The sequence below is a fragment of the Rhincodon typus genome, chromosome 29, assembly GCF_021869965.1.
Source record: "Rhincodon typus isolate 14 chromosome 29, sRhiTyp1.1, whole genome shotgun sequence".
NCBI lineage: Eukaryota > Metazoa > Chordata > Chondrichthyes > Orectolobiformes > Rhincodontidae > Rhincodon > Rhincodon typus.
The window spans coordinates 14,466,432-14,488,410 of NC_063360.1; the positions used below are offsets into that span (position 1 = coordinate 14,466,432).

At 41.0% G+C, this 21,979-nt stretch overlaps 1 protein-coding gene across 1 annotated transcript in view; it reads right to left on the reverse strand.

The window, feature by feature from the left end:
* The window catches only part of fbn2b (fibrillin 2b), a 193,163-nt gene that overhangs the window by 147,281 nt on the left and 23,903 nt on the right, over nt 1-21,979 (reverse strand). The window contains exon 6 of the mRNA XM_048613904.1: nt 484-681. Coding sequence (XP_048469861.1) covers nt 484-681 — 198 coding nt within the window. The remainder of the gene's footprint in view (nt 1-483; nt 682-21,979) is intronic.

Sequence of the window (21,979 nt, forward strand, 5' to 3'; positions counted from 1 at the left end):
GTCTGTATTTACTGTCCCTGATTACCCTGTACACTGGGTCTGTATTTCCTGTCTCTGATTACCTGTGTACACTGGTTCTGTATTTACTGTGCCTGATTACCCGTACACTGGTTCTGTATTTACTGTCCCTGATTACCCGTGTACACTGGTTCTGTATTTACTGTGCCTGATTACCCGTGTACACTGGTTCTGTATTTACTGTCCCTGATTATCTGTGTACACTGGGTCTGTATTTACTGTCCCACCCTGTGCATAGGCTTTGCACTTGCAGCAGCATCAGACAGACATAGGCTCCTGTAAGCTCCTGTGCCTTAGCTTCTAGCAGTGGGGATAGTGTTAAAGTGAAGTGAATGCATAGAGATCATCTTCGAGAGAAAGAGAAAATCAAGTTTGGGTGTGAAACCAAAGCTAACATCTAAAATTCATAGAAGGAAATTTGAACTTAACCTATCGGTAAGTTCGATAAACACTGAAGGTGCTTACCTTGACAAGCACCACTGCGAATGTTGGGGATGAAACCACGGCGACAGGGATGAGGCTGAGCAGGACACATCTCACAAGGATGACCCCATGCACGACCAATGGTGGCACAACAGAGGGTTTTGGTACAGACAATACCACTCAGTTGTCCTTGGCACATTTGATTTTCGACTTGAGTGAAGCATGGTCCAGTCCGGTAATCTATAGAAGAGAACTGACCTGGTTAGTACTGGACCATCATGGAGAATGTCATCGCTGCTCAATGGTCTCCACAGTGTTGGTAACATCAGTTAAATTACACTCCCCAAGTTAAATAATTGAGTGCTGATTTTCAGGGTTGGCACAGCTTGTCAGAGCCCCACCAACTACAGATGAAATTCCAGGTGAATATTATGGGCTGCAACTATTACCTCCATTGGTAGATGGATTTTTGAAAGACAAAGGAGTCAAGGGATATGGACGGCATTCGAAAAATGGGGTTAAGGCCACAACTAGATCAGTCACAGTCTTTTCAAATGGGGAGGCAATGGCCTCATGGTATTATCGCTGGATTGAGACCCCAGATAATATTCTGGTGACCCGGGTTCGAGTTCCGCCGCGGCAGATGGTGAAATTTGAATTCAATAAATATCTGGAATTAAGAATCTAATGATGACTATGAACCCATTGCCGATTGTTGGAAAAACCCATCTGGATCACTAATGCCCTTTAGGGAAGAAAACTGCCCTCCTTACCTGGTCTGGTCTACACGTGACTCCAGACCCAAAGCAATGTGGTTGACTCTTAACCACCCTCTGGGCAATTAGGGATGGGCCATAAATGCTGCCTCACCAGCGACACCCTCATCCCGTGAATGAATAAAGGAAAATGGCAGAGCAGAACTGAGGAGTCAGATGACCTACCCCTGCTCCTAATGCATTTCCTGACATGCACCATTAAGGCTTAAGCTCCCATCAGTAATATAAACTCAGATTTCCTTTTTGAACAGAGGTTTCATCCTGCTGAAGATTGTGGACTCCAGGTGACATCAGTAGTTGACTCACAGAGTCATACAGCACAGAAACAGACCCTTTGGTCCAACTCATCCATGCTGACCAGGTATCCTATATTGAACTAATTCCATTTGCCTGCATTTCCATCTAAACCTTTCCTATTCATATACCTCAGCAAATGTTTTTTAGATGTTGTAATCGTACTCACCTCTACCACTACTTCTGGCAGCTCAATCCATACATGCATCACTCTCTGTGTGAAAAAGTTGTCCCTTAGGTCCCTTTTAAATCTTTCCCCTCTCACTTAAACCTATGCCTTCTGGTTTTAGACTCTCCTATGTTGTTTTATATTGTATGATGTCAATTGGTCTGTTAGTTTGGAAGAAGTTACAGCTGTATTCAAATGCACCAGAGACAGAGAGTCGCCACTGACATTGCACCCAAATATATCTAGACTTTCATTTTGCTAAATTAACTCTAAGAACATATTGGGTAACCAACAGGAAATTAAGTAGATGTAAAAATTATCTTGATACTTCACCATGAATCTTTCACAGCCCACACACCCGCAGTAGATTTATCATGAAGCTTAGGTTTAATGTGCCTCAGCGAAAATTTTATATAAACACAATATGGCAAACATATCACTTGTTTCAGGTGAAATTTTATAACCCAACAGTTCACAATCACTTAATTAGCTAATCCCTGATACTGTGGCACATGATTTGTTGAGATTGTAAAGTGATTTTCTTTTGAAAAATTCCCAGTACCCCAGGCAACTGAACAATCATTAAAGTAAAATTTTGGATAGTGTCAGCAGAGAAAACGTACACGCACACACACACGCACACACACACCCCCGGCTGGCCTCAGTCAAATACATAATCAACAGCTAGACAGCTGAACTCTGTGTTTAAGTATCTGCTTTACAAAGCATTATCACCTCGTAAATTAAACAAAATTTCCATTTGCGGCATTGTGTGTTACATTTAGGTAAGAAAATCACTTTCTGCAGTAAAGTACTGAAACTCTTTTTACATCAGAGTTGGCTCCACTGCCTTAGAAGAGACACGAAACGTTAACTTTACTTTCTCTCCCCAGATGCTGCCAGACCTGCCAAGTTTCTTCAGCAATTTTTGTTTTTGTTTCAGATTTCCAACAACCGCAGTTCTTTGTTTTATATTGTTATTTAGCTTGGAAGTCATGTTTGAACAACTTAACATTAGTTTAACATTCAGCATGAAATGGTAAGGGCTCTTATGGAATCTACACTGCAAGCTGCCATAGAATAAATCTGGATTTAACAGCTAAGGAACTAGGCTCCTTTGTCTCAACTAGGTTTTGATGTTAGACAGTGGAATGGAAGCTGACTGCCATCAAGGGCAGACATCATACAAAATGTTGTGTCGACACACTGACTATGTTGGAATAATTACAATTGGAACCAAGTGAAAATGCAAACACAAAGTTGGACCACAGGGAAAGATGTCGCGGTGGGAGAGTGGAGTAGCTGAATAATGGGCGAAGGTCTTCAGATACTGGGATAAAATAAGGTGAAGATCCAAAGATATTGATAGGTGAAAATCTGCAAGGTTTAGGAGATTCTGATTGTGGGGCAGGATATAATCCCAAGGATGTTAGATGAAGATGGCAAAAATCCAGAAGGATAAGAACATTAAAGGTATTAAGGGATGTGGACCCTGGCATGATAAGGGATGAGATCTATAAGTGACTGGGGATAAGGACCTGAGAGTAATTCAATTAGGACCAAGGTGTCATTGGAATCTATGTTCTAATAACAGTACAACTCTCCAAATGGTAAGGAGCCCACTTTAGAACTTGTGTTAATCTTCACACTTAGGAATGAAGTATGAGAACAGTCAATGTTAACACCTGTCAACAATTGAAAATTCCTTTTTTGGAAAATTTTAACCCTGGAACGCAATTCTCCAAAGTCTTGCAGACCCTCTGTGATTTGGACATCTGGAATATATCAATCGTCTGGAATCCTAGAAGTTTGCTCCCCAGAGGCAGGGGTACAACTTATACACAGATGTCTTACTCTTTCTCAGGAACAGCCACCTTTAACTGAAGTTATTTATTTATTTTACTTAAAGGGACCCTGACTTCAAGTTCCTTCATTACTCTTTGATTGAAGGATTTGGAACACTGAGTTGCTTTATAGGCCCCAAGTATTGTATCTTTTTTTAAAATGCCTGAGAACACATATTTATAATGGTAACTCGTACCAGCTCCAAGATCCTGACAAATTGTAGTTCCAATCTATATTTCTCCCACAGACACAAATAGCAACAAAAATCTCTGGCAGCATCCTTCATAACCTTCCTAGAATGAAGAAAATCATATCCATGTCCTAATGCTCACATGTTCACCTCATGTACTGCCATCCAGTTCCTGAACTTTACTGATTCACATTTCTGGCTGTCCCTTCAGACGGGTAGCTCCAAAGACAGAGCTTCCCAAAGTGGGAATCGGGACCCCAAACAGGGTTATGAGCAGAAATTTTGGTGTCGAGAGGTCTAAGGCAAAACTGACCCCACTTCCACTCTTCAACTGCTCTCCTCGGTCCTCTCAACACACATTGCTCAAAAAGGGGTCACGAAAATTCTCAAACCTCAAATTTCAGTCACAATGCTCTGAAATCTGGAATCCCCAAACTAAACCTCTCAATCTTTCCCTCTTCCTTTATCTTGATCCTTAAAATATAACTCTTGTATAGAGTTTTTACATCAGGCATCTTCATGGCACCTCAGGGTATGTCTGTACAACGGAAGGCACTACATTAATGCAAGTTGCTGTTGTATTGATGCACTATTTGCAAAAGTGAGCTTCCTTAAGCATTCAGAGGTTTCTGTGACGTTATTTTCATGCCGATTCAGTTTTCCTGTAACACTGAGTTGAATGGTTGTTGCATTTTTAACAGGGAAGGTTGGGTTTGTTGGGCCTGCTCATGTTGAGCTCAGTAGGTCAACGTGAAGTCATTAATTTTTGCAAAGCCAAGCTGTCAATAAAAGGGTCGCATTTTATTAAATTTATGACTTCTGGCAGATTCTCACTTACAAAGAAATTCACAATGAATCATGTCATGAATTCACCAGCATGTAATTTGAACACAGCATTCTCCTTGTGGGACAAAAACACACAAACTGTGTCGCATTGAAATAAATTCCCATTACAATAACCCTTTAAATGCTGATAAGAAATATATTCCTTATTAAATCATCAGGTTTCAAGATTTAATATTCGAGCTATTTTTAACCCCTGGATTAGGCTGAAGGACACACTGCTCAATTTCATGCTGAAAATGTTAGCAGCAACTCGAAGAAACCAATTTTTTCTGCTTCAGAATCTAAGTTCCGGACTGTGTGGACCGTAATAGTCAAACAAATGAATCAATTTACTATTTTAAATATGCTCTGTGTCACTCTCCCTGATGTACCCAGGTGCAGTGTAAACAGTCATACACCAACTGTTTCCCTAATTTGCCTGAAACATTCTCATTCTGTTTCTCATTTCGGTTCCATTAAAGTTCAAAGTGTTTTCTTTTCCTGATTCTCGGAACAGGAAATTATTGGAAGGTCATTAGGACTGGGAACCTTGCCCTATGAAAGGAGGATCATATATTAAGCTGTGACCCCCATCCCAGAAACCATTTTATAAAGTTAATGTTCACCTGATTCAGAGCACTAATCTCATGTAGACCCAGCCTCACTGCATTCAGTTATTCTTTCCAGCACAGAATAATTTTCAAAATGTCTAGCAAGATACTAGGATCTGATTTACTTCAACTTCTCAGCAATTCATGCTTTACATTTTCGCTGAGGTGCAGATGAACTTTAAGTCCTAGTTTTCCATAAGAAAATTGCAAGTTTCACAATTCAACTCACTGACATCAAATGTCTGGATAGGTTACCAGCTACTTCCATGTATGGTCACTTTGAAAATTTAACTGTCACACCCAGCTTCATAGCTCATTTAACACAGAGGAGTCCATTCATCCCCATAGGTCCTCTTTGAAAATGCAATCCAATTAGCCTATAGTCTTACCCTTTCTGCATAGCCCTGTATAGCCCTGCATATTACATCCAGTTCTTCTGTCAAACACCAATGTTATCTCCCGTTACCAAACTTTCTACAACTGGAACCATTTTTTCTCTATTTACTGTCTCAAAAGTCTTGATAATTTTAAACACAAATCTTCAAAACCATTAAAGAGGATCAATTATTCCTCTAATCCCTTCAGCCCCTAACCCTGTCACTCCCACTGCTACTGCCCCTGCCCCTGCCAGGCTTCCCCTGCCCTGTCCCTGAACTCTGTATGCAAACCTCAAAATTGAGACCGGAGAAATAAGTACACCTTAATTGGTCACTTAAGGGCCTCAGCTGAAGCCTGGGGAGGTGTGCCTCTGTCTCCTCTCCTCATGAAAGGATAGGTTGAATGGTGGTTGGTGAGGACCAGCCCAGGAATTTTACAGGCCCCAAACCTGCAGGCAGTTTCCCACTGGGAGGTTTTATAATTCAATGAACACAAAATACTTCTCTAATTTCTCTGCTATTGATGCTATAGTGCTGGGCCCTCTTGTGGCACAATGGAGGTGTCCCTACCTGTGGACCAGGAGTCTCAGGCTCATATCCTATTTACTCCAGTGGTGTGTAATAACGTCTCTAAACAGTTTGATTAGAGAAAAAAATAATATAGTGCTAAGATCACAATTACAAGGTACTGTGCTCATTGGCCCTGATTACCCTCGTTAAATTGCAAATGATTAATTTCCTCCCTTGTCCTCTGGTTACTCTGACAAGTGCTATATATTTCTATTGTTTATAGCTTCATTGCACTACCGATCAATGTTTAATCTTTACAGCTGACCCATTGTTAGCCTGCTTTAGTAGCCTGCACTTTTTCTATCCTAGCACCTGTGGTTACCTTGTCATCGTAACATATGCCATTGACCTTGTTCAATTAGTTCACTATTGCCATGTTGCAGTTTTTCAAGCTTATTCAGTCCTGTTAATCTATTGATACCCATTGTTCTACAAAAAAAAACCCATGTTTGATTGTCCCACTACCTTTGTTGTCCACTTCCTGTGTTGTCACTCTGTTCTCTTGACTGAATGTTAACCTGGTCGTTTGACCCATGGCCACCTGACATACAATATACTTCCATTGTTACACTGTCCCTTAGTCAATGATTATTCTGTACATTGATTTATGGTTACAATATTACCACGTCTATACATAATTGTTTTAACGAACTGAGACCGATTGGCAAGTTAATTGAACTGATTAACAGTTACAAAGATCCAGTGCCATAATTTGCCACACTGTCTATTTGCATTCTGTAAAAAGTAACCATTCAAATCTTGCCTTGGCCAAGACTGTCATTCTGACTAGTTATTTGCAAATGGGCATCAGTTAAAAGCTAGTTCCATTGTATCATCTGGTGAAAGTGAGGACCTTGACTCTGAAGTCACTACTGAATCAATAATGTATAGTCCTAATGAACCAGGATGTAAATGAATGAACTGCACCGAACATCAGAAAAGTAATTAGCTATACTTCATAATAAACCATAGATAAATCTGTTAGAGAGAAACACACTCCATGTCAGATATGGGGCAAGTTAAGAACTGAGGAAGGGTCACCGGACCTGAAACGTTAACTCTGTTTCTTCCTTCACAGATGCTGCCAGACCTGCTGAGCTTTTCCAGCAACTTTGTTTTTGTTCTTGATTCACAGCATCTGCAGTTTTTTCAGTTTTTATTTGGTCAACATTCAGAATTGGACTGATAAGAGGCAAATTTCATTTTGTCAGGCAATGGCCACCTCCAACAGAAGAGAATCTAACTATCACCCTCGATATTCAGTAATATTCAATATAATCCTCCACTATCAAAATCCTGGGGTTACCATCAACCAAAAACTTAACAAGATCGATGATATAAATACTGTGTCTGCAAGAGCAGGACAGAGACTAGAAATCATGCAGTGAGTAACTCACCTCCTAACTCTGCAAAGTTTGTCCACCATCTGCAAGTCAGGAGCGTGATGAAATACTCCCCACTTGCCTAGATGAGTGCAACTCCAACAACACTCAAGGAGCTCAACACCATCCAGCACAAAGCAACCTGCTTGATTAGCAGCTCGTCAAACACCTTCAATATTCACTCCCTCTACCACCACAGTCAATAGCAGCAGTGTGCACTGTCCACAAGATGCACTGCAGAAATTCACCCAATCTCCTTTGGCACCACCTTAGAAATGATGACCTCCACTTTCCAGAAAGACAAGGACAGCAGATGCATTGCTTGCATCTGCATCCTCCCCTTCAAGCCAAGAGGTCACCCTTTTAAGACAAAGATGAGGATTTTTTTTCCTCCGTCAGAGGATTGTTAGTCTGTAGAATTCTCTTCCCCAAAAAGTAGTGGAGGCTGTGTCTTTGAATTTATTCAAGGCACAGTTAGAAAAATCTTTGATGGGACAATGGAGTTAAGGGCTATGGATGACAGACAGAAAGTGGGGCAGAGACCACAAGCAGATTGGGCATGATTTTGTTGAATGGGCACCATTGTGCAGTGGGCACAAAGGTCCGTTCGGCCTAATCCCACTCCTAAATCCTGTGTTCCTCAGCCATACACCACCCTGACTTGGAACAATATGGCTGTTCCTTCATTATCACTCGATCTGGAATTTCCTTCATAACAGTACCTAGCCTCTGTGAATTGTAGCTCTTCAAGAAGGCAGCTCAGAACCATTTTCTAAAGGAATGAGCAATAAATGCTGCCTAGCCAGTGACATGCCATGAAATAATAAAATAAAGTTACTGGCATGTCAATAAATTCTTTATTTTCAAACCAATGGCCGCAAGTATGGTCTAATGGTCAATTTTACAATGATAGGATTAAACTGAAATTGAGAAGGAAGTCAAATTGGACTTTCAAGCCAGATACAGAGTTTGATTTGATATGAGGGAAATATTTTGGACTAAGTGATCAGCAGGGAGATCCACAAGTGATGATGTGTTAGTGAAATGGTGAGTGCATTGCTCAAGAGAGATAACAGGCTGTTAGTGCAGTTCACTACATTTCCGGACAGAGTGGTAATTAAAGGTCATGGCTAAATGCTGAGTAGCTGGGGCCCTGAGATCTAACAAAATGAGGCGGGATTTTGTCTAATGTCTATTTCCTGTTTCTAAAAATTCCTCTGCGATTCGTCACTCATATTGGTTTTCTCCAAATCAATTGAAGAAGATGGGATTGTTCAGTACTATTTAATTCCCTGCCAAGCATCTGGTTTGCATTTAATATGGAAAGTCAGCCACCACAAATTATCCTTTCATGTTGTTGGAGTGGGATCATCATATCAGCAGTTACCAATCCACCATCAAATGATAGGAACGACAGAATTTCTAACTAAAGGTCAGAAGTATTTGCAGTATCTTCCAAAGTTACAATGATAGAAAGCAGGGTTAGATGGAAGTGTGCATCACTTCACCATGTCATGGTATACAGCAGTGTTTTGCATGTGGGTATCTGGGAATTCAGATGTGGCTGATTTATAAATATGAAGTGAATAACAGTCACTGTTGGGTCTGTGACACAGTCGTCATTGTAATGGTGTATAAGTGAGCACTTTAACATTTCTGTGTATTTTTCGGTAACACGGTGAGACACAAAGCCGAACACGCATGTCTACCTTTTCAATATTTGTTTATTGACTATCTGCTAAAAGGTATAACATAGGTGATAAAGTGGAGTCCAATGCCGCCAGCAACTTGATAGCTGGTCAGCTCGACCAGCCAGATTAAGCACCTCAGGCCAGCAGAAAAAAGCAAGTTCACCCACTAAGGAGAAGCTGCAATAGGACACACGGTGGAAAAGGGCAAACCATATCTAACTGTGCTGTAGGCAGACAGCAGGATGCATTTTCATCACTCAAATCAACTTTTTTCTTTACCAATTCCTGCAATGAAGTTAAACACAGTACCATTTATTAAAATAACATTCCAGTATTTAGGTGGCAATAAGATATTTGATATGTGACTGGATCTACTGTCCAGCACGTTATACAGCTGGGATAATGCATCATTAACTGGCAAGGTACATTGTTCCAGAAAATGCACAAATGGAATATTCAAAACAGGCTTCAAATAGCAAACTCTGCCCTACATCACTTTTATATGACATGAAAGAGGATTTAAATAATTTTGTCTCAGGGGTTGCAAAATTCAATTATTTTCTGGCCACTTATCATTTAATTGAATGTAGGATCAAATAACTGCCTCATTATGATGCCTCTTCTGTCCAGTGCTCTCTCTGTGCAGTGCTGGGACTAGCAGCCATAATAATTCTTGAGCTGGGTACAGAAACCTGTTAGTAAGTGTCAATCAATTTCTAATCTCCTATACCAAGATTAGTTGGCATAGATTGTATTAAAGCTGCAATGTAAACCAATTCAGATTCAGGAACAGGGTCAAGGAATAAGGTAGAAATCACCCCATGGAAAGTGGCAATTCAGCACAACCAGTCTGTGCCACTGCTTACCCTCCACATGCACAGCACTTTGATTCTGATATGGTCCCCAGCTCAGTGGGTGCCGAGAGGACTTGGAAAGTAAAATACAAATCCAGCCAACAAGCAGGAGATGAGGGAGTGAGAGACAGAGAGAGAGAAAACCAGAAACAGGAATGGAATCAGATATTTCAGTCCTAATAATTCTCAGTCTATCAAGTGACATTTGAGGAAACACCTGCCAATTTCTCATTTGCAGTACCAGTATTAACCTGCATAAATTATATTAAAGCTGCAATGCAAACCAATTGGGATTCGGGCTGGGAGAACTTTCCTTCAGGAGCTGAGTGGCTCTAACTTGCCAAAAGCTTGTAGATCTTATTGACATCTTTCAGCTGTTTCTCATCAGTTTGTACAAAGTTCAGTGAAGTATGAAAGATCAGGTTCACAGAGCTCTTACCTCAATGCTGCGATACATCTCAACATTGCTTTCAATAGTCTTTTGTTCATGGATTGAAATGGACGAGGGAAATTGTATTGTGCTGGGAGGTGGGGTGGGAAACATTTTCCAGAGTTGGGGAGGTGATGGGAGACACGGGGTAAGGTTGGGGGTGAGGGGAAAGCACATTGTGGAAGATGAGCTAGAGATTGATTGTGAAAATGACAGCACGCTTGATTAGTGGGTCTGGGGAAAGCATTTCTGTTCCACTTGGCCCACAAGAAGTGCTGGAAGGGGAAAACAAAACTTGCATGCTAGCCTCAGCTCTCACACCTCCTCCAGCTGGTGGGTTTCTGAAGCTCTGGAATGTTAGACATTGAAACGAAACTCTGGGAATATGTGACATGCACAGTCCCACGAAGATATTTAAATAACAAATCCAGATTTGGAGAGCAGGTTAATTGTATGCCGTTCAACTCATCTCTGTTAAAACTCAAAATTGAAGGCAAGGTGGAGTTAAGTTTCAAATTTTTGAAATTGTAAACACCCCACCACCACTTCTACACTGGTCAGTCTTAAGGCTGAACCTCCGCATGTCAAAGAGCCTACAGTTGAATAAGTTTTATTGTTTGTCATCCGATTTTATACTACGTCACAAAGATGCATTCAAAGAAACATACTGCAGAATGGGTTTCACTAAGAGTACATTTATCAGCAAATGGTCAAAAAAAACTGCAACTAAAATACCAGAAGAATGACTTTCAATGCATTTGAAAATCGAATCAGTATTGAAGTTTAAAGGAGGCAAATGGGATTACAGTTCAAATCAGGTCAATGATACTTAACCTGCACAAATAGAGGCTATTCACATGTCAGGAGGTCTATTCTAACAGAGGGTCTGATGGACAGTTATACATACTGAGGAGATCTGGACATATTGCAGTTAGCTGCATAAGTTGTTCATGTCTAACATGCAGCAACCCTTTAAATAACACTATTGGTTTGTGTCCAGATTGTACATTTTGTTTTGTGACCAAATTACTACCATCCCACTAATTCTCTACCACTTAAATGTTCTTAAACAATCCCTGATTTGTTTGTCAAAGGTTTTATGAAAGTTTATGTACAGGTCATCCACCTTAATTATCACCTTCTGAAAGAACTCCACCCAAATAGACAAATGCCCTTTGTGAATCTCACCAAACAAACAAATGCCTGGCAGCCGTGCAGAGTTAGCTAGCGTAAATAATCCATGAACAACAAAAATAGAATGAGGAAAAGAGACAGCACTGGAGCATGTCTGGGACTGAGCTGTTTATGACTGTGTGTCAATATGTCTTTAAGAGACAAGCTCATGATATCATCACTGCATCATAGCATGCGATCTGAGTGTATAAAGATCCCATACTCAATCTCATCTCAGATCATTTGAAGCACAACACTTTACTGGAAGCATGCTCCTCTGTTGTAAGCTACTAGTTTAATACTAGCCCATAAATATTGTGTACCTGAGGAGTGCAACTTTTGTATATAATAGTTAATTGTAATAAAGTCTGTAGGATTATTCAATAACCCATCAACATCCATGCCCAGTTTCTTATGTTACTGCAGATAACATCAGCCTTGCAGCATCAGGTAAAATTTACAACAGAGCATGGAGCCACCTGATGATCTAAGACTGCAAACAGGCTGTGGACTGTCTTACATTTCAGTGCCCCAGTATCTTCCCATGGAAATCGTCAGCTTCCTAAAATCTACTGGCTTTTAATATCAAAGCTCAGTATGAACTAACTATTCCTCCCTGAATAGTTGAGAGTTGTTGGAGCTCAGCTCCGGCTGTGACTTCACTGCAGGTCAGGACAAGGACATAGACACCAAGTCTACTTTGGCCAGGACATAGATTGAACCCCACACTGTATGTATCATTCTGAATTAGACATCTAGCTATCTAGCCAACTGAGCCAAACATCCTATTTCTCACATTTTCTCCCTTGTCTTTCCAATCTGGTTTCTAGGCCTTGGTTAAGTTTTTCACTTCAAATCAAGGCAAACTTTAGCCTTGAGAAATGTACTCAATTACCAATTAAATTATACATTTGTCCAGATAAACTGCTCAAAAATAAACTATTGTACTAATGAGCTACTGGCTTAAGTATCTCGTTATTGCTGGACAGTTGAATTTTTCCCAACTGTCTGATTTGAGCAGCTTTTATCTGGAGCAGTTTTGCAATTTGGAGGCAACCGGATTGTTCACATTGATCAGCAGGACTGTGAGTTGGCAACGTTCCTGTTCAGATTCTGGTGTTTATTGTTCACTGTGTTAGCCAATTCAATTACAATCTCTGTGGAGACATTAGTGAATTGCACACTCAAAATTTCTTACAGTGGTTTTCATAGAGGAAATTAAAGTCACTTCCTGTTTAGGGAGGGCTGCGGGGTGTTTCCTTGGCTGTGGTTTTTCCAGGAGGAGACGTTGCGTCTATGGGAGTTGGAGACTGCTCGCAGTGCAATAGGCCAACGCTAGCAGCTGAGGAACCAGTTTTTAGAAATGAGGGAGAGAAAGAATTAAAATGGAAAAGATAACGACTTGCTCTGGGACAAAATGTTATCGCCGAGTTTTTTTTTCAGTTACAGTAAAATATTGTAAGTTGCTCGCCAGTATTGTAGAGTTTGCATAGTGCCTCCGTGGAAAATGGAATCCAATTGACAAAACTTTCTCAGATTCCAATATTAGCATAAATAAACATTAGAATTTGAAAATGAGCACAGCTAAATTCCAGTCTTGGTGATCATTGTGAACAGTCCCACTACTTTATTTTTATTTCAAAAATATACATTATTCATAAAAATATCTTTATATACATATATAGTCACTGAAGCAGCTCAGTTCTATTCAGTAGTATATGAAGAAACAAACAAACATCGGAATGTGACTCTATCCAGTGTAAAAAGGCATTTCTTACTTGCACAAGACTATATTTACATATATTTGAGGCACTGGGAGGGTCCAATAACTGAACGGACCCCCATTTAACTTCAGCAGAAAGCCCTTAGATGGTGGTCTTTCCCCTCTGCACCTTGGCAGCAGCTGCCCCAAGCTTTAGTGCATCCATCAGCTCGTAATCCTTGACCTTGGAATGTGCCAGTCTGCAGCAACTCCTTGCTCTGGAGGACCGACAAATTTCGGGCAGACCAAAGAGCAACTTTCACCGAGTTGATGGTCCTCCAGGTGCAGTCGGTGTTTGTCTCGATGAACAGTCCCAATACTCCCAATCTGAACAGTCACTCCTAATCAAAACACTCAGTCACATCAGTGAGTTGGAAACAATCCTGACTGCCCATCAATAACCACGAGACCCACAGCAACATTTTACGTACAACAATGACAGGAGGAATACAACGCACTCGGGGTACACTCAGAGATAGTAAGAACTGCCAATGCTGGAGTCAGAGATAATACAGTGTGGAGCTGGAGGAACACAACAGGCCAGGCAGCATCAGAGGAGCATGAAAGTTGATGTTTTGTGTCGGGACCCCTCTTCAGAAGACCATTTTTCTGAAGAAGGGTCCCGTCCTGAAATGTCAGCTTTCCTGTTCCTCTGATGCTGCCTGGCCTGCTGTGTTCCTCCAGCTCCACACTGTGTTATCTCGCACTCGGAATACACAACTCTCTATGCATCACCTCTGATTGGCTTCTAGTCCAGCAACATTCAAAAATTAAAGTTTTTCTCTTTATGTTCAAATCTTTCCACAGCCTCATCCATACCTGTGACTCGTCCCCGCCACCCCCCATTAACACCAATGATTCCGTTAAACTTTTTTTTGTTGTTCATGGCCATGTTTACTTCAATGTACGGCATCTTTAAATTGTTCTACACAGCAAATCTCATACAGTATTTTAAAGGGACGGACCTATGAGGAGTACCTGCATAGTACCCTCATAATTATTGCAGAGCCACACATGAAGGCAGCATTGAGATAACATTGTTGATGACCCTTCAAAATCTCTGCATTTCTCCAATTCTGGATTCATTTGGAGTTATAGGGAGAGGCTGAATAGGCTGGGGCTATTTTGCTGGAGTGTCGGAGAACTGCGGACACTGTAAATCAGGAACAAAAACAGAAGTTACTGGAAGCTCAGCAGGTCTAGCAGCATTTGTGAAGTAAAAATCAGTGTTAATGGTTCGGATTTGGTGACCCTTCCTCAGAACGGTTCTGAGGAAGGTTCACCGGACTCAAAACATTAACTCTGACCTTTTTTCTTCACAGATGCTGCTAGACCTGCTGAGCTTCCAGCAACTTCGGTTTTTGTGTCACTGAACTGCGTTAATCTGTCATTATACGGCTCAGTGTCATATTTAATTGAATAATGCTCCTGTATGGTGTCTTGGATGCAATGCTTTGTTAAAGGCACCACACAAATGCAAGCTGCTGTTGTATTTGTTGCGCTTCAAAATAAATTAAATTCAGCCATCACGTCTATATTTAAAGAGGAGCTTTCTTCAATAACCAAACCAACATTTATCCTCCAATCAACATTTAAGTGTGAGCCCATTACCATCCCCACCCTGAGCACATCATTTCTACTTTCACTCTTTCTCCCCTTTTCTAAGTAAATTCTCTTCACCCTATCCTGGATCACATCGCAACTCTTTTCATTTCTCCCTGGAGTAGCGTTAAAATGTTTCTCAATGAGATATTGACTTCCTCCCTCAGCCACTGTACCAAGCAGCTTCTCCTTTTCCATGATTTTAACCTCCATCTCCACCCATCATGCCTTCTCTCCTCTAATCTTCTCTTCATTCTTTTCTCCATGTAAACTACGCAAACCATATTCTCAGTCATTCCCTTGACCATGCCATCTCACATGACGTCACTATTTCCACGGTGTCAGTCACAGATTTGGCCATCTCCGATCATTTTACTGGGCTGCTCCTCAGCCAGATTCACCTGCCCCTCCTCAGTGCTGAATCTTTCTTTCAGGGCCCCTGGGGGAGAAAAACACAATCTCTGAATTCACTTAATACTTGCAACTTCAAAATCCCTCCATTCATAACACTTCTGCAGCTACCAACCTGCTGAATTGAATGATGAAGGCAGCGTCATTAGGGACTTTGTAGGCAAATTGGATAAGTACCTGAAGAGAAACATATAGCAGGGCTGTGGGGAAAGCAGGTTGTGGTTGCAGAGAGCCAACATACACATGACAGGCCAAATGGCCTCTTTCCATGTGTAACTGTCCAGTCATTCTATGGCCTGGGTTTCTTTTTTGGCTAAGTGTGAGTTTTGTCAAGTTTGTTGGAGGACTTCTCGCGTTGGGTTCTAAAGTACAGTAAATCCTTGTTAGATAACAAGGTGTAGAGCTGGATGAACGCAGCAGGCCAAGCAGCATCAGAGGAGCAGGAAGGCCTGTGTTCACAAATCACGGATTTGACTATCCACACCAAAAAGTAAGTAGGAACAAAATTCAACATCTGCAGGCAAACTCATGTTGCTGTGATTTTTAACCTGTATTTTTAATCAGCTCCATACTCGTGAATTTCATCATTCGTGGGCATTCTCAAATGGAACCCTTGCACATACAGAGGAACAACTGTGTGCTCTGCTGTATCTTACTAACTACCCAACATTAACTACCTACGCTGTGATGTCCCTCTCATACAATTTAAGCCCCATCTTCACCACAAACCGTGTCCAGAACAACTCACCTCTGCCAGGATCTCTCCAAATAGATGATGCCTGTGCTGTTTTTAAAAAGTCATTGTGCACCCTGACAAACACTGTTAGTCCATAACTGTCCTGCATGGTTCCTGACATTTGCCCCAGTCATGGCAGACAGAGAGTAATTGGCATCCTGCTTTATAGGCAGGGTCCAGGAGATCCTTCTGGATAGCGTGGTGCACAGGTAGGACATCCTCTTCCTCAGGACCAGCAGCGGAGGCTTCAAAAACATACCAGGCCCCAGCCTGCTCTGAGGGTGCCACCTGGGTCAGTGCAGTCTCAGCTGTCACAAAGCAATGTAGGAAGAAAGTCATTGACCTTCCCCGCTCCACAAATTTAAGTCACACCACCTTCACTCCAATATATCACACTCACTCTATCCCTGCTACTGTACCCACCTCCCACTAAGGCTATTATTCTCAGAGTTGCCTGCAACATCTTCAAAATCCTACCCTTGATTTAGAGTCCTTTCCGGGCCTTGCTCCTCACTATCTCTGTACTTTCTTCGCTCCCTACATTCCTCAAAGATGTCTGCACTCCTCCCAATTCTAGCCTCTTAAGTATTCCTAGTTTCAATTAGTTCCCATTCCCTCTCTAAGTCTTTCTGCCTCTATTTCTCTTTCCTCCTTTGAGGTACCCTTTAAGGCCCATTTCTTTTCCCATGCTTTTGATCATTTGTCCTATTACCTCCATATGTGGCTTATATTTCCTCCTTATGTGGTTTATATCTCCTAAGCTCTGATTAATTTGTCATATTCATGTGAACATTGAGACGTCTTATTATGTTAAAAACCGCTAGGTAAATGTAAGTTATTGAAGTAGAAACACATTGGTCATTTTGATGTTGCCATTTGTGAGACTTTGCTTTGACAAAGTGGGCTCTTGTGGTTTCCCAGACTGCGCTTCAAAAGTGTTTCATTTTGTATCAAGTACTTTGTGAAATCCTGAGGTAGTGAAAGGTGCTATAAAAATGTAAGTCTTTCTTCTCCTACCCGGATTTGTTGTAAATGCTTTCATCCAATTGGGCTTCACTGTGAATCCAATGAGTTAGGGTCATTCATTGCCACAGCACCGTACTATTGAGAGCCTCAGAGAAGGTGGTTGGAGGAGAGCAGGCAATGCAACAGAATCATAACACACACCAATGATCCCTCAATATAAAGAGAGCTCAGTGTTGCAGCTGGAATATGTGAGGTTTCTACAGGATATTTATCTTGATCAGGTGACTCCAAAAATAATTGTAACCATTACTAGACCCTCCAAGGGTTATTTAGATTGAGTGATTGCTACAGTGATCACCAAACCATCAAATTACTGCTAATTAGTAACATTGGCGGTCTGTAATTATTTAGTATTTCACAGTCAAATGCATTTGAAAGATCGTTAAGCCTTGTCACCATAGAAACCACCAGCCCTTCTCTCCACAGCTCTGGTATGGCTTCTCACAATGAAAAGTTCCAAAGATGAGTTTATTAACTCTTTACTGAATTCCAAATGAAAATACAATACAACGGAAACTCATAATTGAATCTATGTCTTTGCTTGCAAACAAAACTAAATGACGTGTAAAGACTATGTGTGATCCAATGAGAGCTTGTGTTGGTTTCTGCTGACCAATGTTGAATTTAGTGCTTCCCAGTTTGAAAGGCGTCTAATCATTGTCAATTCACCAAGTGCCTGAGCCCGACACTCTGCTTAGATCCCTGCTCTAACAGAGAGACTTTATCTTCTAAAGTTCCTTTTATATCTGAAGATGGGTCACTGGACACAAAACGTTAACTCTGATTTCTCTCCACACGTGCTGCCAGACCTGCTGAGTTTACCCAGCAATTTCTGGTTTTGTTTTTGTTTCTGGTTTCCAGCATCTGCAGTTCTTTCAGTTTTCCTTTTATATCTGTTTCATGCCCACATTTGATCTCTGATGATGTGGTCAATGTCTCAATGCACACTGGTTCCATAAAACATTTTGTTTAGTGGGCGTAAGATTCCAGTTGTTTGTTTCTAAGTACATGTCAGTACAAAAGAAAAGAGAATGACAGTGCTAGGGCCTTTTAGCTTAGACGGCTGGTGTGTGGTGCAGAATGATACCATTGATGCAGGTTAAAATCCATAACAGCTGAAGTGGGCTTCCTTTCCATGCCTTGCACTCATATTGAATGATACATCTCATATTTGCAACCCTTGAACAACAAGAACAACAACCCTTGAAAAAAAGGAGAGAGATGTGAAGTCATGGTGCAGATTAATGGTTTATCTCCTTGACAATAAAGCCTCAGCAGAGGCTGTTTTCTTAAAGATGTGGCCTCTGTTTAAGAGTTTAGAGAATCTGCACTGACAGTGCTTTGGCCAAGAGAGGGTTAAGAGCCATAATATATGCAACAGCACAAATCCAACATTTTTCTGCACATTGTGCAAAAAATTGCTGCCCCAGGAGCCTTGAAGGTTTGGCCACATTTTGAAACAATTATTTCCTGATTACCAGCCCTCAATTTAAACCACATCTGCATCATTCTTCACTTGGTAATCGGTTTAAATGTAGCTTCACATAAAAGTTATTTCTGCAAGGTTTGAAATCTGAGGGGAACTCCTATACCTTGAAGGCATTCCAGGTACTTTCAGCAACATTCCATTTCCGAAAGCAATGTCCGACTGTAAACAAGGAAAAGTGTGAGTGCTTTAATTCTGCTTCTCATTCCCTGAAATCTGATCAATATTCTATTTCTTTTTAATGTCACCCCACCCCAAAACTGGTATGATATTGGAGTAAAGCTCCCCTCTCAGGTTTGGTTCCTGCTCTATGAGTTAACTGATCTCAGCTGGAGACAGTACAAGTGCCTTTCATACTGTTGCTTTAAAAGTTAAGCTGGGAAATGCAAATACGTTGGGAGTATAACGTGAGGATATCAGGTGACAAAGCTATGGTTCTTTTTGCTCAACATTCACTCTTTAGGCCAATGACAGCACATGAAGAAAGACCAATTAATCAAGCTAATGGAGGAATGCAATGTCTGAGGAATCGTACTACAAGTAAGACTTAGTACCCAGCATGATTTAATGCCCAGCTAACTGAACCCAATGTGATTCAGAACCCGCATAAGAGAAGGAAAGAAAACAATGAGTGCAGAGGATAAGAAAGAAAATGGGATCGAAGGGAAAGGCATTTTTGTCAGTAACAATTCAATAAACTTACTTAGGTCACAATGTGTCCAGCCAGAGAGATGAGGTTTCAGCAGAGATAAAGGGGCAAGAAGAACTGTGAGAGTTACTGTGAAACTGGAGTTCAGCAGGAATAAAGGAGTGATGAGGGACTGAGAGAGTCACTGCAAAATTGGCAGACCCAGTGAGAGTTCAGCAGCAATAAAGGAGCAGTGAGGGACTGAGAGAGTCATATGAAACTAGCGGGAGAGGTGAGAGTTCAGCAGGAATAAAGGGACAGTGTGCGAGTAAGAGAGTTGCTGATACTTTTATCCTCTCTGATTGCTGCAAACTAACCAAAAGCATAAATTCACAGTGAAACAAACAGGTAATTGGATGATAAGTATTTCCTCATTGATAGAGTCATAGACAATGGAAACAGACCCTTCGGTCCAACCAATCCATGCTGACTGTATTCCCAAACTAAACTTGGGTTATCTGTTAATAATTGTAAGGTTTTATTATTGATAGGGTCTAATAACAACAGTAAAGATTATTAGCAGAAATATGATTCATTAATTATAATCTGATTAAGAAAAATAATTAATTAACACATAATAAATGTGGCAGATAGATGATGTGCAATGCAACAGTTCAAGAAGGCAGCTCACAACTACCTTCTCAACAGTACCTAGGAATGGGCAAGAAATACTGGCCCAGCCCACATCCAATGAATGAATAAAATAATAAACATGCAAATTAGGATCAGGAGTAGGTCATTTGGTCTATCTAGCCAGCGCTCCCATTCAATAAGATCATGGATAATCTAACCATTGCCTGATTGGGATCTATATATTGAAGGATGTTTGACATGTCATAAAGATAGAAAGCTAGGAAAATGTGGTAGCTCTGTTGATTAAGGATGGCATTACTACAGAGAGGTAACTTTAGCTTGAAACAGTAAGATGGGGAAACAATTTACGTAGAGATATCCTAGTGAGAAAGGATCTTTGAGAAGGATGCATCATCCATGGCTAAATAAGTATAGGTATCAAATTGAAGGAAACTTAATAATTGTGAATCATGATCTAATTGGCTCATTCACCATGACAAAGCCTCAACCAATCAAAGTCCATTACCAAATAATCAGCACTCTCTTCTCATTCAGTACATACTGTTATTCCCATTTACATTGGTATTCCTGGGAAAGTCCTGATAAAAATGCAAGATGGAAAGCTTTTACAAAATGTGTATTTTGACTTTGGGTATCCTGGCACATGAATCACAATACATCAGTATGCAAGTCGAGCAAATGGTTAGGAATGCAAATAAAAGTGGTATTTATTGCAAGTAGATGGAATATAAAAGTAGGGAAGTTTTATTACAGCTGAACTGGGCCTTGGTGAGGCCATATCTTGAGTACTGTGTACAGTTTTGGTCTTCCCATTTCAAAAAGGATATGATTCCATTAGAAGTAGTTCAGAGAAGATACATTTAATTCATTCCTGAGATGAAGTGCTTATCCCATGAAGAAATGTTGAACAGATTGGGCCTGCCCTCATTGGAGTTTAGAAGAATGAGAGGTGATCTTATTGAAATGTATAGGTTCCTAAGGGCAATTGCAAAGGTTGATACCATGATGGTGTTTCCTCTTGAGGGAGAGACAAGAACCAGGGCTTACAGTTTAAGAACTAGATTTCTTCCTTTTAAGTTAGGGATGAGGAGACCGCTAGTCTCTCCAAAGGTCATTTGTCTGTGGAATTCTCTTCACCAGGATGCAATAGTGTCTTGAGCCTCTTCAATGAATATCTGAGTTAGATAAATTTTTTGATAGACAATGCAGTCATAGGTTCTGGAATGCAGGCAGGAAACTGAAGTTGAGACCACAACCAGATCAGCCATGACCTAATCAAAAAGCATAAAGGGCCTATCGGTCCACTCCAGTCATTGACTACGTTCAAGACAGAAATCGACAGATTTCCAGATATCAAGGGATTATGGGGATAGTGTGAGTGGTGTGGAGGTAGAGGATCAGCCATGAGCAGAGGAGGCTCAAGGGAGCAAATGGCTTTGTCTTGCTCTAAGTTCATACAAAAATGCTTCACAGATGGCAATTCATGCACTGTTTCTTAAGAGTCCATCAGTGAGCATTACATTCTTGGAGCTACTACGATTCCATATTCATTTAAACTGTTACTATTCTACAATGTTCTGTTGGTATAAACTGAGCGTCAGAAAGTGACAGCCTCACAACTCTCTCAGAGATAGTAGGAACTGCCGATGCTGGGGTCTGAGATAACAAGGTGTACAGCTGGATGAACACAGCAGGCCGGGCAGCATCAGAGGAGCCGGAAAGCTGACGTTTCGAGTCTGGACCCTTCTTCAACTCTACACCTTGTTATCGCAACTCTTCCAGGTGCATCTGGGCATCTCGATTCGTGGTGCTTTCTTTCCTTTGCCTGGACTCTGTTTCTGTACAGCCTCCCATTCTACCTAGGCTCATTCCAGATCCACTGGGTTGAATTTCCACTTGAGGTGGGAATCAATAATCCAAGTGCCAATTCCCTTGTTTTAAGAAGTAGTTTTCCCCCAAGTCCCACGTCCTGCCCACCAGACTCCTGAACTTTATGCACATCACCAAATGAAAAACATGCCATGTACTAATTGTAAGCCAGGCAGC